Raw genomic sequence first — 15219 nt, forward strand, 5'->3', positions numbered from 1 at the left:
AAGATTGGACCAAGACCCCAGAAGGAATATGTTTGTGAATAGACAAAACTAAACTTCTTTCTGCTTATCGTCTAACTTTTTTTTACAAATAAATTGATGATGGCAATCGAAATCGAAACTCGAATTCCATAAGTTCTAAATAGGTAGGTAGGTACTGCTGTAGACTGCTCTTGATAAAAAGTGTATAGTTGAAAAAAAAAACGAAATGTTTAATTTTTCTTAAATATTCAGAATGATAAGTGTCAACATCTGCCTAGCCTTTTCGCAAACTGGATAGGTATTTATGCTGGTGTTTGTAATCGGATGCAATTAAGTATTAAATTGAACTACATAGGTACTTAGGGAATAAAACAAAAATATCGGAGGTATCACTGTATTGTCGGAAATTTGGCTATAACATTAGTAGTGAGGAAATCACCACCAGCCGCCACCGCCACCGCCGCTGGACCAGCCACCGCCGCCGCCGCCACCGGACTTCCAGCCGCCACCGCCGCCGCCGGACCTCCAGCCGCCACCGCCGCCGCCGCCAGACTTCCAGCCGCCACCGCCGCCGCTAGACCAGCCACTACCGCCGCCGCCGCCTGACTTCCAGCCGCCGCCGCCGCCGCCGCCGCTAGACCAGCCACCACCGCCTGCCGTACAACAAAATGTTACTCATTAGGGCCTATGCACAGCACGTTTTTTAAACGCGCCGTCGACGTTTCCCTTGGGACGCTGATTTGACCTCGGAGAACAGCCCTCAGAAGATCCATATTCAATATCAACCAATGTGAACTGCTTAGGTACGTACTGAACTGACAGTCATAATAATGGATGATGCTCGAAAAGTTAATGCACAGTTCGCGAGATAATTATCATTATAGATGTTGCAATATTGTAAAGTCAATGCCTTCTCTACAAAATAAGTCCCAAACCTTGACCTGCGGTCAAATACTTACTCACTAACTTTGCATTAAAATAATTTTAAGATTGCGTAAAATGACTTGGTATTTCCATTGTATCACCAGGTTTACCATCTTGTATGTACTTTGTACCTATGTAGGTACCTACCGCAAAACCATAGTAATGTCCAGGCTAAGTTCACTAGTTGCGAAATTCGCAAACTGTGATCGCTGAGCGAATGGATGACCCTACAGATGAAGTCTCGACCTCTGAGCATTAGATTTTGTAGGTGAGCCACTACTTTACTAGGTAAAACCATCAATAGGTATAAGTACCTACCCAGTTTCTGAAATTGTAGAAATAAACAGGTACTGCGTTTACATACACGAATTGATTTTCGACAAAGATGACGATCGATTTTGACGTAGACGTACGAAGCACTTAGGTACTTTAGGTTCACCGAGAAGTCGTGACATCTTCGTTACGAGGTCAGTTAAACGTGAGTTTAATCGCGAGTGCTACACTGCATGTGGTATACTAAACCTGTAGCCTGTTGATGAGGCAATCGCACACAAACAAACTATAAAACTAGGTCTCTGTACGAATGTGCAAAAGTTGCTTACCGTATCCGCCGCCACCGCCTCCTCCAGTGGTGATGATCTTGATGATTTTCACCTCTGTTTACAAAAGAAATCTAACGTTACATTTATATTGATTGCTTAGTATCTAAGCACTGGGCGTGCAATATTGTAACCCATAACGTGCCCATAAGATGAACAAAGGTCAAAGTTCTTTAATCTGACTTTGAGAGTCGTAGTGAGACCTAGATAAATCACTAATGGTTATGGCTATAAAAGATGTCAGTTGTCATTTAACAGAAGACACTGGTGGTAAGTATGGTGTTGAACTAGGAGTCTGAAGACATCACATCTTACCGACTATCCCGAGATTATTTTTATAGTTGTTTGAAAAATAACTTACGTCCACCGCTGCCGCCGCCGCCGCCGCCGCCGGACCAGCCGCCGCCGCCACCACCTCCTCCTAGCTTCCAGCCGCCGCCGCCACCACCGCCGTAGCCGCCGCCGCCTCCGTAGCCGCCACCGCCACCACTGGACCAGCCGCTACTGCCACCGCCGCCGGACCAGCCACCGCCGCCGCCACCACCACCGCCCGACCAGCCTCCGCTACTGATGTAGCCGGCCTTGGCGACCACCGCTAATGCTAGCAGACAGACGAACACCTGAAAAACAAGAAGAAAATTTAATATTCATCGTTTCCAAACTGTAGTCCTCGAGATCGTTAGAATTTGACCGACTAATAACAAAAGCATCAAAACAAGATGCACCAAAAAATGATGAGGTAACAACATAGAAACAGGCAATTATTCTCATGATAATGATGCGAAAAAATTGAAAGTGTTATAGGTAAGAGGTTACAGTGGAATGAAAGGAGGAAAGAATTCATTGCACAGATAGATTTTAACGCGGTCGTCTGTTTACCTTTGTGGTACCCAAATATTTAATATTACGAACATAGGACATAGGTACCTACTTAGACTTACTTAGTGGTATGAATACCTACACAAGTAAATAAAAGTTGCTTAGGTACCAATATACTATACCCACAATAGTTTTGGGCGTACAATCTGATTTTCGTCTACGCAGATGCTTGTAACATGACACAAAAGAATGCTAGTTAGGTCAGAGGCACAACTTGCGGGAACTGTGGTATTGACCTATATATTTTTTAAATTGTCTTATATAGTTTCTGCACATTTTATAGGTAAATACTGTGAAAAATTGTTATTATTTTAAAGATTTTAAATAGTATATTACCTTCATGGTGAAGCTGAGAGCAAACTGCTTGCTGAGGGGTCGTTGTTATCGCATTATATATGTGATGTAGCATCTCCCACTCGGGTGCTCCGCTCGCGGCCGTCGAGAGCCGTGAAGAGGCGAACGGAAGCTGCTGCGCGGCCGCAAGTGACGCAACCCATTGTCCCTGCGATTTGCCGGACTTGCGATTTACTAGACATTAGTATGAACCCACAGAGCTTTAATCATGGTTTCGATCTTTTAATCGATGTACCTTTCTAAATAGCACTGGGCTTCTATTTGAAACGCTGATTAAAGACTGTAGTTGGGGTCCCGATATAAAACCATTTGTTGGGTTCTGAACCTAATTTAGGTCATAAGTATCTTTACCTATACCTAAATATTATTTCCGGCGACAGATTATTAAGATATTGTATACCTAAGTAGCTAGATACCATCCTAAGGAATTGTACATATACTTTGTGCTAATGAACGCAGTGGTGTGGCAGTGGCTAATGACGGTGTAGTCTGTGTAAACAGTTCTTAATTAACAAACCTTAAAATATCCCTCTTCCTTATGATACCCCCTTAAGGTTCCCACTGCAAAGCCGTCTGACAGTTTGTTCGGTCTTATAAATCAATAGGTATGAAAATGAATGGTAGATCGCACATAACAACGATCATCAGATAAGTATCTGACCGATATCCGACTGACTAAAAACTTTGATTGAATTCACGAAAAAAAAAACAAACCCCCGAGGGTTGACCGACTGTTTAATCTGCAGTATGCTGGTATTCTTACATTTGAAACCAGGAGTAGAGTAAGTATACCTACTTATGGACTTAAATTGATCAAAGATATGCTATCAAAGACACGAAGATCTTTTTCACATAACCATTAGGTTACCTAAATATAACCAACCATTCAATACTTTTCACAAGCTGATATTGAGCAATATTTGTGGTCAGTTTGTTGATTACGCTCGTGAGTTGATAGTCTCCGCATCAAATGCAAATGTAAAATGCAATGAAATTTACATAACAAGATATTTTCAAGATTTGAAAAAAATCTAGTTTTTAGGGTTCCCTAGCCAAGAAGGAAACCTTACTGATTCGTTATGGCCCAAGTTCACCGGCAACATAAACGTTTGTTTTTCTAACAACTCTTGTGCTTTGAACTTTGTCGGTGAAATTGTACCTATGTCCGACCAAGATCCTGATCCTGAAATAAGATCCTGATATCTGAATTCTGATCGTGAAATATTCGTATTCACCGCGGTGTAATTTAGTGATCCATGGAAAGTGAAAAAAAGACGAAGATAGTACCTAGGTAGTGCCAGACTTGTACCCAGTTTTGTAGGTACCTATAACTACGTACTGGTTTAAATCATGTTAATGATTGTAATGTTGTGTAGTGGTTTGTCTTACAGATAAATTAATTTAGAAGGTAATTTTAAAGAACATCGTGTAAACTTTAAAGGCAAGGTTAAAAATCTTAAGCATTCAACCTCAAAGTAATATTAATTTAGCGATGATGCATTTAGACTGGATATTCAACGAAAAGTGTTTGCAGGTTATATTGACCTTTAACTTTTGATAAATCAATGTTATTTGAATTTGGATTTTTCTACTTAGTAAAGTTTAATTTGTTACATGACACAGAGATAATATAAAGTTGCTCATGTAACTAATACATAGGTATAGATAGTAGATAAGTAGGTTATCATCCTTAATTATAATGTAAATTGTAAAAAAAAGGTTGCCCATCCATTTCAATCTCATTTTGTACGATCAGGCACACACCACAACAAAGCTGCTACATAATATATTTAAAAATCTTTACCGTCCAAGACCCTAGCGTTGTCGTGGAGTTTATATGAAAAACGGATTGCGTAGTTTTCCCGTTAAACATCTTATTAATAGCAGCCAAACAATCCATTTTCATGTCAAATGTTAAAGCTGCATCGCGTATGGGCACCTTAACTGGTTGATTTATTTCCTACGACCTGTTGCAACAGCATTATGTGCCTTAGTACTTACCTACCTACTACTTAATTATTAAATTATTATGCATTATTTTCGTAGTAACAAGAAGAGAAGTGTTCGAAACATTACAAGAATTAAAACATTTTGGGCGCCAAATATTATTGAGATTTAAATAGATTGTTATTGAATTTTACAATCAATCAACTCCTAACGCAGTACCAGTACCTACATTGCTTGACAGGGCTTTCCTAATAAGAAAATAAGAAGTACTTCTAAGTATCTACTCAGTGTAAATTCTATTCGCCTTCTATGAACGAAAGTTCACACTCGGTGTTCGTTGATTGAGTTTATTTAATTAATCTAAGGCGGCCAACTTTCCGAAAACTGAATGCGGGACTTAACCTTTCGTGAAAAGGAGGGCATTGAAAAATGATCGGACGGAACTGACAAAATAAAAACCGTAAGCAAAAAGCTATAATTTAACCTATCAATATCGTGTCACAGCGTGCACTAATGTCTTATTTTCAAAATCATTAGGCCTCACGAGTTCAGTAGAAATAAAGAGAACGAGATTATATTATAGGTAATCTGTGTTCCTGCACTGTTGAGCGTGCGCGCAGGTGGGTGTTGTGTAGAAGCGTGGTAGAAAAATAGGGATGCGGGACATGCGGGACGCATACAACGTTTTGCGGGACTATTTTACTAATAATTTCAAAACGGGATTTCGTCAAGCATTGCGGGACGGTCCCGCAGAATGCGGGACGGTTGGCCGCCTTAAATTAATCGATAAAGAATTGACAGATTACCTATATTGCGGCAACTAATAAAATATCATATTATTTTTCGAGGCTTATGTACATGACCCTCGGCCGATTACCTACAAGTAATTGGCTGAGGGAAATGCAGATGCACTTTAATAAGTAGGTATACCTCGAGGCAGTAGTTTATTTGTTTACTTAAATTATTTGTATATTATATACCGAAACCACACCGAAACAATCTAATGTATTTTAACAACTGAACCGATATACAGATCAGATAATCTAGAGCCTGACACTGTACTTAAATTTGTATCCGGGGGCGGCAAATAGTTCCCTCAGGACGCGAGCTTACTGAAAATTGCAAAATCGGCTCGTAGGTAAGTTACAGACTAACTATTATGGCTCGATTCATGTGTCAACGAACGATTCGTCCATTAGTCAGTAGATCATATGCGTGATTCATCATCACGTAATTTTATGCCATCTTCATATCGCAACGTATGCACAATGATAAACATTATAAATGAATATTGCTCTCTGTCGCGAAACATTGCAATTTGCACTCAACTGACTGTGATGTAGTAATTTGTGGACAGCACATTAGCAACCACTGCAGGTAACTCACGGGGTATGACATCCACGTAGATTTAGCGATAAAATGAACATTAACTATATATATGAAAAGGTTTTTGGCTTGGCATTAGTGACATAGAATCTGGAAAACTCTTAAGCATTTATTAGGAATTTTAATCTCTGGCATATAGAGGGTGAGATCTGGAGAAAAAGGTTCTTCCCATTTAGGGTCACTTCCTTGTCCGTCTGTGTTTCTGTAAAGACCGCAGTGTATCTCGCTGTTGTTATTAGAGTATTTTGAAGGCATTGAGCGGAAACCTCGAACTACCGAGTACGAGGCCGGCTTGGACTTTGGTGTCTAATAAGTGATGGTAAATAGTTTGAGACTGTTGGTCTGTGGCCGGGTGGCCATCTCGAAGACGAGGCCGTAGATTAAATTCGGGTACTCGGCTTACTTACTCTGAGAATATTTAGAAAAGGCAAGGTAAGTAGTGTTTAGTCATCATCGGCTTAGTCATTAAGCATCGAATTGTACAGAACGAAGTTAATTCTATAGCAAAGATGTTTCGAAATCAACCTACAAGACATTTAGGTTGCCACACATTGTTGAGAACCTTATGTACATAATAAAATTAATGTTTGCACGGTTGCACGGCCTTCTCACCATAATAATCTCATCAAACGCATCTCAATCTCGATGGTAAAGTTTACATGCTTTACAATTACGAATCATTTCCGAATGCGTCCTTCTGTAACGTATATTTATGAGTTACGATAGGAAGTTTGGTATTTAATTGATATTGACGCAGCGTACTTTGATAATGAACACGTATTAGCAACAAAAAATGACTGCCTGCCTAAAACCTACCTACTACATATAAGCAGCTATCGTCCTTCCTTGTTATGTGTAATTCTAATTACAGATATCTAAGACAAATCATATATAAGACAGACAGACATCAGAAAACAATAGGTTAGTAGGAGTTATTTAGTATCTATTATATATTTTCAATCACCAGATAACTTTTATCTGAAAATATTCTTCAGTGAATTTTTGAGAAAGCTGGCTACATTTATTCCTAGATAGAGGTTGCTTACTTAACTGATGATTAAAAAATCGCCCCTAAAACAAACTTATAAATTGGAGAGCGAGAAACGAAAATAATTGTCCAACACAATGCTCTGGCAGCAGCATCACCACCACTACCAGTAGATACCACGTTGGATGACAGTAGATATAGGTCAATAGGTAGGTAAGCTTTGTAATGCAAAAACTTTTTTGTTTATTTAGGTGTGTTCTAAGAATATCTTTATATTCTAATGAATATGTAATTAAATAAGAAAGAATAAGGGGGTCACGCCATAAGTCATTACGTACAATCATTAGAGTGAATCCGTAACACTTCACTATCCATAATGTCTGGGAGTTGTATTCAAGTAAAAGGCAGTTACATAATCGATGCAGGATGGTCGCGATTTCGGAGATCGTTAAAGACGATTCGAGTAAGTTGTGTACAAACACGAAACATTCTAAAAAATCTGCCTGTAAGTATCGAGATGAGTAATGTTCATCAAAGGTAGGCTAAGTGTTTGGGCTAACGGGTAAACACTTCAACATGTTCCACCTTATTATAAAACGTGGTTTCAAGCAGTACCCGCTTCAGTCCACTGATTTTGTTCGGGACGGTGGTTTTAAGATGGTACAAAAGCTGGTACTTTTTTAAAACCACATTTTATAATAAAAAGTCGTGGTGGCCTAGTGGGCAAAGAACCAACCTCTCGAGTATGAGGGCGCGGGTTCGATTCCATGTCAGGCAAGTACCAATGCAACTTTTCTAAGTTTGTATGTACTTTCTAAGTATATCTTAGACACCAATGACTGTGTTTCGGATGGCACGTTAAACTGTAGGTCCCGGCTGTCATTGAACATCATTGGCAGTCGTTACGGGCAGTCAGAAGCCAATAAGTCTGACACCAGTCTTACCAAGGGGTATCGGGTTGCCCGGGTAACTGGGTTGAGGAGGTCAGATAGGGCAGTCGCTCCTTGTAAAGCACTGGTACTCAGCTACATCCGGTTAGACTGGAAGCCGACCCCAACATAGTTTGGGAAAAAGGCTCGGAGGATGATGATGGATGATTTTATAATAAGTGGGTTAGGTCTTATTCCATCGGCGGAGAGCACGTAAATGTCGGTCCTGCGCCTGATCTCTTTCCGGTCGTGTCGGATTGCCGTCCCATCGGGCTATGAGAGTGAAGGAATAGGGAGTGCACCTATGTCTGCGCAAATGCTTGTGCACTATAATATGTCCTGCGCAGTTGGCTAATCTCCTTACATAAGAACAGCCGCCGTAGCCGATAATCGGCGAGGAGGACATCATCATTCCATCGGCGGCACTAGTCAACATAAGAAACAAACAATGCAAGCGGACAGTCAGACACGCATGGAAATGTGGAAGCCCTGAAAACGGTTTCTGTTATCTCCTTAATGTGGATTAAATAACCTAGGTGTGCATTATATTACCTAAACGCAGTTAAGCATCTTGTTTATAGTCCTAGGATTAGGACAAACCTCTGGCCGTGTCGTCCACGTACCTAAGTGTAAACCGACAATTAATTAGGTGCCTACCTAATATAATTATACCCATGTAGAGCTGTTGAGTGTCACTTATATGAGACCTCCATTTTCACTGCAAATCACAATGAGTGCAGAAAGATTCTAAGATTTGATAAAAATTCCTTGGTTACCTGAGTAATGTGTAATTAGCATAAAATGCAATTTCAAGTACCATTAAACTAAAACAGTCTGAAAAATAAATCGTTCAACATTACGCCTTTCAACTACATACCTGCCAGTGAAGAAATCTATTCTGTAGAAGGTCATAGTGCAAAATTAAGAAGAGGGCCTCCCGCGTCGTTATTTGAGTCTACGGAGGTTAATCAGAGTTACGCGCCCTGAATATTTAGGTACGTGTGAAGCCTAATAACAGATTGTTTAGCAGACTATCTAAACTTCCAGCCTACGTTCAACTTACACAGGTCATGGATGTTTGACGACAAATAATAATCAGGTAATTTATAATGATCGACAGTCTGTTCTAGCTAGGTGATGTTGCAATACACTGCTAAATCTAAATACCCGGCATACCTAATCCTTCTCGGAGTTTATTACGAACATTAGCATAATAGGTAGCTTGAGGTTAATGAATAGTTAGTTAGAATCAGACTAGGACTAAATATTAGGGAAATAGGTAATCAGCATTCCACAAAAACCATTCCGCATTTAGATTGCATTCGCAGTTTTTGAGTCGATACATGCCCAAATGCCCATATCTAGTACCTCTAATGTGTTGTTGTTTATCATCAAAAGACGTGCATCATCAGTGTACCTAGTTGCACGACATTGTAGGTGAGTAGAGTGCAATGCAAGTACTTAGTAACTATTAGATTATTATCATCATTATCATCCAGATCAACATTTGTTAATTCCAAACGAATCTAGTTGACTGCGAAATCTGTCACACGCCCAGTGTTGCAAACAAGGCGATCATTCCACCGAGCAGGGAAAGGATCAACGCAGTGATTACAGAGATACCTACGATATTGTATTACCTACATTGCTCAAACAAATTTAAGAGGTTCCTTTCATAATAAGAGACGTTGAGTAAAGCCCATTTAAGGAATTGTGTAGCACACAGTGCACATATAATTTGCGCTCCACTTAAAAGCGACGGACATTCAATGAAGCAATTTCGGACACATTTTTATTAGGATATAATTTTATCCAGCCCTTCCATAAAGTATGTAGCCATAAAGTATGGTTTCAGTCTTAGTTTTAGTTTTTAGTCACAGCCTTTCATAGCATTCTTTTACCACCTTTGGCACCTTTCGTATATTTGCGTTAATTGTATAGGTACTTAATCCCCTTATTATCCCCTGCACTGACTGCGGGCGACATTGACGAAGTATAGTGTAAAGATCTACAAGTTCAAACTCATGATTTATTCGTATTCTTTACTCCATTTCCAGAAACTAGAGGTGATCAACCTACCTACTAGCTTCAACGTTATGACCTCAATTGCCTATGGACTCAAATACCCTATTCATGAAATAATTTCGTCAGAGTGGCCGATGACACAAAGAGTACGTGAATAGGTTACTTATTATATCACTTGTTTAGGTACACTAGGCCGGTTAGGCCTATTCTAATTCTGCCGATGACGCCACCTTACGTCTTGATTACCTACTTGTGTTTACAAATTATACGAAGGATAGACTTTTTAATAACATAAAAAATTTAAAGTCTTCCTCCCTTCAGAATGTTAAGCCTACGCGATTAACATTAAATCGTGTCAATTTATTTATTAGGATTAAAAAGACCTATTTGGGATAAAGGCAGGATGACGATGATAAAGATTTTTTTAATATTTAACTTGATTGACTTGAAAGATTTTAAATTAATGGTCGTAGGTTCTCATCTACTCGTTTTCCACATAGTTATTTACCCTGTTATTTTAAGTTAGTAAATAGTAGGTAGGTATGTATTTTATATCTATACTAAGTTTGTTTGTTTGTTTGGTTGTAATGAATAGGCTCAAAAACTACTGGACAGTTTTTAAAAATTCTTTCACCATTCGAAAGCTACATTATCCACGAGTAACATAGGCTATATTTTATCCCGGTACGGGCAGTAAGTAGTTACCACGGGACGCGGGTGAAACCGCGGGAAACGGCTAGTTGTGTTATAAATTACAAAATCTAGTGCTAAGTATTTATCTCATAGGTAAGTGTAATACATTATACACACGTAGAATACAGTTTGGATTAGTTGCGTATTTTCTCACTGTTTTATACCATTGTGATACACAATGATTGTCAAGAGTGCACTAGATAGCGTAATTGCAAGTGACGCAAACTAATGCAACCTCACAAACTAAAAGGTAGGTAAATACATAGCTAATACCTGTGTATGTTATCCAAAGTTGTCCGTAGATGATGGCAAGTTAATAACTTAAAAGGTACCTTCATAAACCTACGGAGTGGTTTTAATGTTATGGAAGTCTCATTGTAGGTATCTGTGGGAACTTAATTGTAGGTGGTAAGCTTGTTTATGGTTTGATTCCTGAATTTAAGGTATTAAATTAATGAACAATGGACCCCGTCCATCCAAACAAAACATTTTCTGCACCGACACTGCCTAGCCTTTCCCAATCTATGTTGGGATTGGCTTCCAGTCAACTGGAAGTCAGTGTTTTACTCCACAACCCAGTTACCCTGAAAAAACCGTTACCTCTTGAAATAGTAGGTATTCAGACAGCACTGACAATATGGAATAGCCAAATAATAAATGTCCTCCTACAATTTACTGTTGGTTAATTGTGCTTTATTTACACAACTCAATTAAAAACCCACACATAGTCACGAATCGCAGTCATTCAGTCATACCATCCACTGCACATTGTTGCTGGCAATTCACCAGCCAAAATCACGATAGCAGTAATTAAGCTTTACGTAACTGTAATAACATTATTTCTTTACAATCTGTAGCATTGAATCTTACTGATAAATGTTAAAGGCTGAACATGTTGGTGCATTGGCCATCACTTTCATTTTTTTGTAGGAAGGTAAGTATTACGAACAGCGTTTGGGTATGTAAATATTAAATACATCGGTACTTACCATTTTTTATACATAATGTGCATACTAGAGATAGGTGCCATCGCGGTCTTTTATTTAGGTATTGTTGAGGCAACTACCAAGTCAACCTGTTTTGTCAACCTGCACAAAATAAATGGAATATAAGAAAGATTTTAGAAGACATCACTAACTCCTCCGAATACTGACTACAAAAAAAGAGACAAAGGCTCGAGAGGATAAGTATTAGATAAGACATCCTACCGAACAAGTCCGAACAACATCTAGCAACTGTTAGATCTTATCAAATAAACAAGACTTTCAACAGGCAGTTACTATTGTCTCTCTTTTTCTTCAGTTTTTTTCCGTTAATTAAGTACGCAAGTCGGTACATGACGCGGCAGCTGTTTTTTCTATGGAGATCAGCCAGCTACCCAGAATATTTTATAGTAGTATTTCAGCAACCCGGTACCACGAGCACAGCAGTAGCGATATGCGACTACTACATCAGTAAGGCAGTAGGGAAGCATGGCAAGCTCTTTGCAATATTGTGAAACATTGCCGGCTTTTAAGATAAAGGTATCCACAATTTTAATTTGGAGGGCCGGAGGGAGCGACTACCCCGCATGTAGGTACCTAAATAATAACTACCTCTATGCCCCAACTATTGTCGTCATTGCAGTAGGTACACCGATCCAAGTCAACACAGTAGGTACTCGTAACGTAGGTATTTTCCACAGAGGCAGCGCCCCAGTAGAAGACGAGTTCCTGTCAGACAAGAAGGCCTTGACTACGTGACGGAAGGTCGGCAGATGATGATATCAGATATCTATTTTGAGTACATACCTCTCAACTTTATTTAAGAAGTTCTATAACAAGCACCTAAGAGCATACGTAAATTAAATTGAAGAAAAGTGCTTAGGTGTGAAAGTTTCCCTATTGTTATCAATGATGGGATCATCGCTCAAGAATGATCTAAATCGGATGTTCGGAAGCAGAGAGATTACGCAAGTAGGTATGTGAAGAAAATACTCAGATATGTATGGGTGAAAGTGCAACTATTTGCTGGGATGTTTTTGCGCTGCACTGACGGATCACATCCGGACGTAATCATCATAATATTCATGTAACTAAGTAGGTACTTATACAATGTCTTTGTTGGTATAGGAATTATAATTCCGCAAATGTTTACATTTGAATATTAGGTAATTTTTCATTAATTTATTTGACATAGTAATTAACACGATGTCTGAGCAATTAGTTGTAGTACCTACTGGGCTGAATTCGGGGGAATCGATGAGACTACTAGATGGCGGTGAGTATGAGTGTGTAAGCTGCACGGTGTACGTGTAATTTACAAGCGTCGTTAGTCTTTGTGATATTTTCTTATTAGTTAAAATCTACTGTTTCAGCTAGACCTGAGTATCGAACACGAGACAATGTGCAATGTAGTCGTGATTGCGATCAGAGACCAAAACCAGTTATTCTTGAATCCTTACATATGAATGATTTAGGTTTAAGGTACAACTTAAACTATCAAATGTAACATAAAACATATTTATTCTATTTACTACTAAAAATACGCACTAATTAAATAAAAGGTAACATTCTATTTCTTCTTCTTTCTTTCTGCGCGACTGCCGCCCATGTCTTGCAGTTGTTGTTTGAGTTCGATCAGCTGGTTGTCGGGGACGTATCGGACCTCTTCGTGCGCGATATCGTGCTCGTGGACGCGCAATGTGCAGCCTTCGGGCAGTACAGCGCGGGCTACCCGTAACAACGTGCCTAAAGCCCACGCAGGCACATCAGTCACCTGAAAGTATTGTACAGATCTGCTTAAATTATTTTTTTCGTTTTTGTATGAGTCTACTCTTGTAGGCAGTAGAGATATACTGTTCTCGACTAATAACTTCATAAGATTTGGCAGTCGTAAGATTTGAGGTAAAATGTATCATTGGTAGGTAGGTAGTTAGAATTGTGGTATTTTTTCACAATACTCTCAAAAAAAACAGTTTTACAAAAATCTTGGTGATAAAATTATATCATAAATTCATATTACATATATGTGAATGATTGATAATTATTAATTTAACCTACTGCATTCTAGTTGTGGAAAGAATATTGCAGCTCTCAAAAACATTTTCAGAATTGTCTTTGGGCTACTAGATTACATTCTACATTTGGAAACATATAAAATTATAGCAATTATTAAAAAGAAACAAGACTTATCATTACCTGCACATTCCTTTCATACACATTAAGGTGATACTCAGCATCAATTGCAGTGCCCCCAGGCTTAAACCTTTGAACTTTTACCTGTTGAGCTGGTGTGGCCCAACTATAACAAGAAAATAAAGGTACTATTATAAAATTAAACCCCATATATGAAATAACAAGGTCGTATAAGCTATTTACTGAGCTCTTTTCTAAACACCTGTTTATTGTACTTATTTCAACAGTTTTGATTAGAGATGTCCAATGAGCTCATACAATCCAATACAAAGTTTATTACAAACCTTTCATCAACTTGTATTCCCATAACCTCTGCATATTTATGGATCTGACTCTGGCAGGCTTCCAAAACAGCAAAGTCATAACCTTTCAGCTGAAGGTTTAGACAGTCATATACAGGTTCATCAGGCTCCATGCTCTAGAAACAAACAATTGTATCATAGGGATTAAAAAAAAACTATTTGTGCTATTTCCACATCTCTAGACTTGTTAACCTCTCCAACTAAGTTAAAATGCTCTCTGGAGTGTACCTATTTAAAACGGGTCAGTCAAAGAGTTATGATAATAATATAAATGAAAAAAAGCTATTGTGTATCAAACAATTTGATTAAACACAATTTGTGGAACTCACTATTAAATAATCTGGTTCATATAAATCACTTTTTAATCGTTTCTGCTGGCTTTGTACAGCAGGGCAGCTGAGCTTGATTATCTTGGTGGCATTTAAACATTGACGAGGGCTCATCTGAAAATGAATTTTCATAATCATAACATCTTAAGGCTTTTGAAAAAAATCTCAACATCCAATCATTTAGAGATAGTGTACTCACAAACTTTATCATTTTTCTGGCAAACATTTTACGCTATTTCGTGTGCAGGTAGTGATTGATCTACAAAGAAAATAAAAAGAACTATGAAATAAAACTCTTATTAAAACAACATTTAGGTTATAATATATTCAGCGAGATCTAAAAGAATTTATATACATTATTAGCCAGTTTTAGGAATAAGCAGCCAATAAATAATATTGATAGAGTTAATTTGATATTCGAGCCTAAGTTCTTAATTTACATTATGCGATAGCGATTCCAAAACACCGCAGCAGCAGCAACTTTAAATAAAAATTAATTGACATTGACAATTAGCCATCAGCTGTCGACTGTCGATTTCATTGACATCTGACATTACTGTCATTGACATCGACGTGGATTGCCATAAATAAAAATTGTATAGAATAGAATAGACAAACCAAAATAGAATCTTCTTTCTCATTACAAATTACTTTGAAGAGGAATGTGTACACTATATTAACAAACTTTAACTAGTTTACTAAAAATAAA

General features: G+C 38.4%; 2 protein-coding genes across 3 annotated transcripts; both read right to left on the minus strand.

The window, feature by feature from the left end:
- Window positions 1–359: 359 nt before the first annotated feature.
- Window positions 360–2839, minus strand: LOC110371573 (uncharacterized). Its single transcript, XM_064037411.1, has 4 exons — window positions 2718–2839; window positions 1864–2122; window positions 1506–1559; window positions 360–632 (listed from the first exon to the last, which is right to left on the minus strand). Exons 1-4 carry the CDS (start codon window positions 2721–2723, stop codon window positions 415–417), a joined length of 537 nt encoding a protein of 178 aa, XP_063893481.1. The 5' UTR covers window positions 2724–2839; the 3' UTR covers window positions 360–414.
- A 10349-nt stretch (window positions 2840–13188) lies between these two features.
- Window positions 13189–15051, minus strand: LOC110371625 (uncharacterized). 2 transcript variants are annotated; one of them, XM_021327967.3, is made up of 6 exons: window positions 14951–15051; window positions 14710–14769; window positions 14511–14624; window positions 14164–14297; window positions 13883–13985; window positions 13189–13460 (listed from the first exon to the last, which is right to left on the minus strand). In XM_021327967.3, the coding sequence occupies exons 2-6, from the start codon at window positions 14734–14736 to the stop codon at window positions 13257–13259; spliced, it is 582 nt and encodes a 193-aa protein (XP_021183642.1). In that variant the 5' UTR covers window positions 14737–14769; window positions 14951–15051; the 3' UTR covers window positions 13189–13256. The 2 variants fall into 2 exon arrangements, with proteins under 2 accessions (XP_021183642.1, XP_021183643.1); XM_021327968.3 differs by lacking the exon at window positions 14951–15051 and adding an exon at window positions 14866–14948.
- Between the last annotated feature and the right edge of the window lie 168 nt (window positions 15052–15219).

Source organism: Helicoverpa armigera, chromosome 13 (genome assembly GCF_030705265.1).
Source record: "Helicoverpa armigera isolate CAAS_96S chromosome 13, ASM3070526v1, whole genome shotgun sequence".
NCBI lineage: Eukaryota > Metazoa > Arthropoda > Insecta > Lepidoptera > Noctuidae > Helicoverpa > Helicoverpa armigera.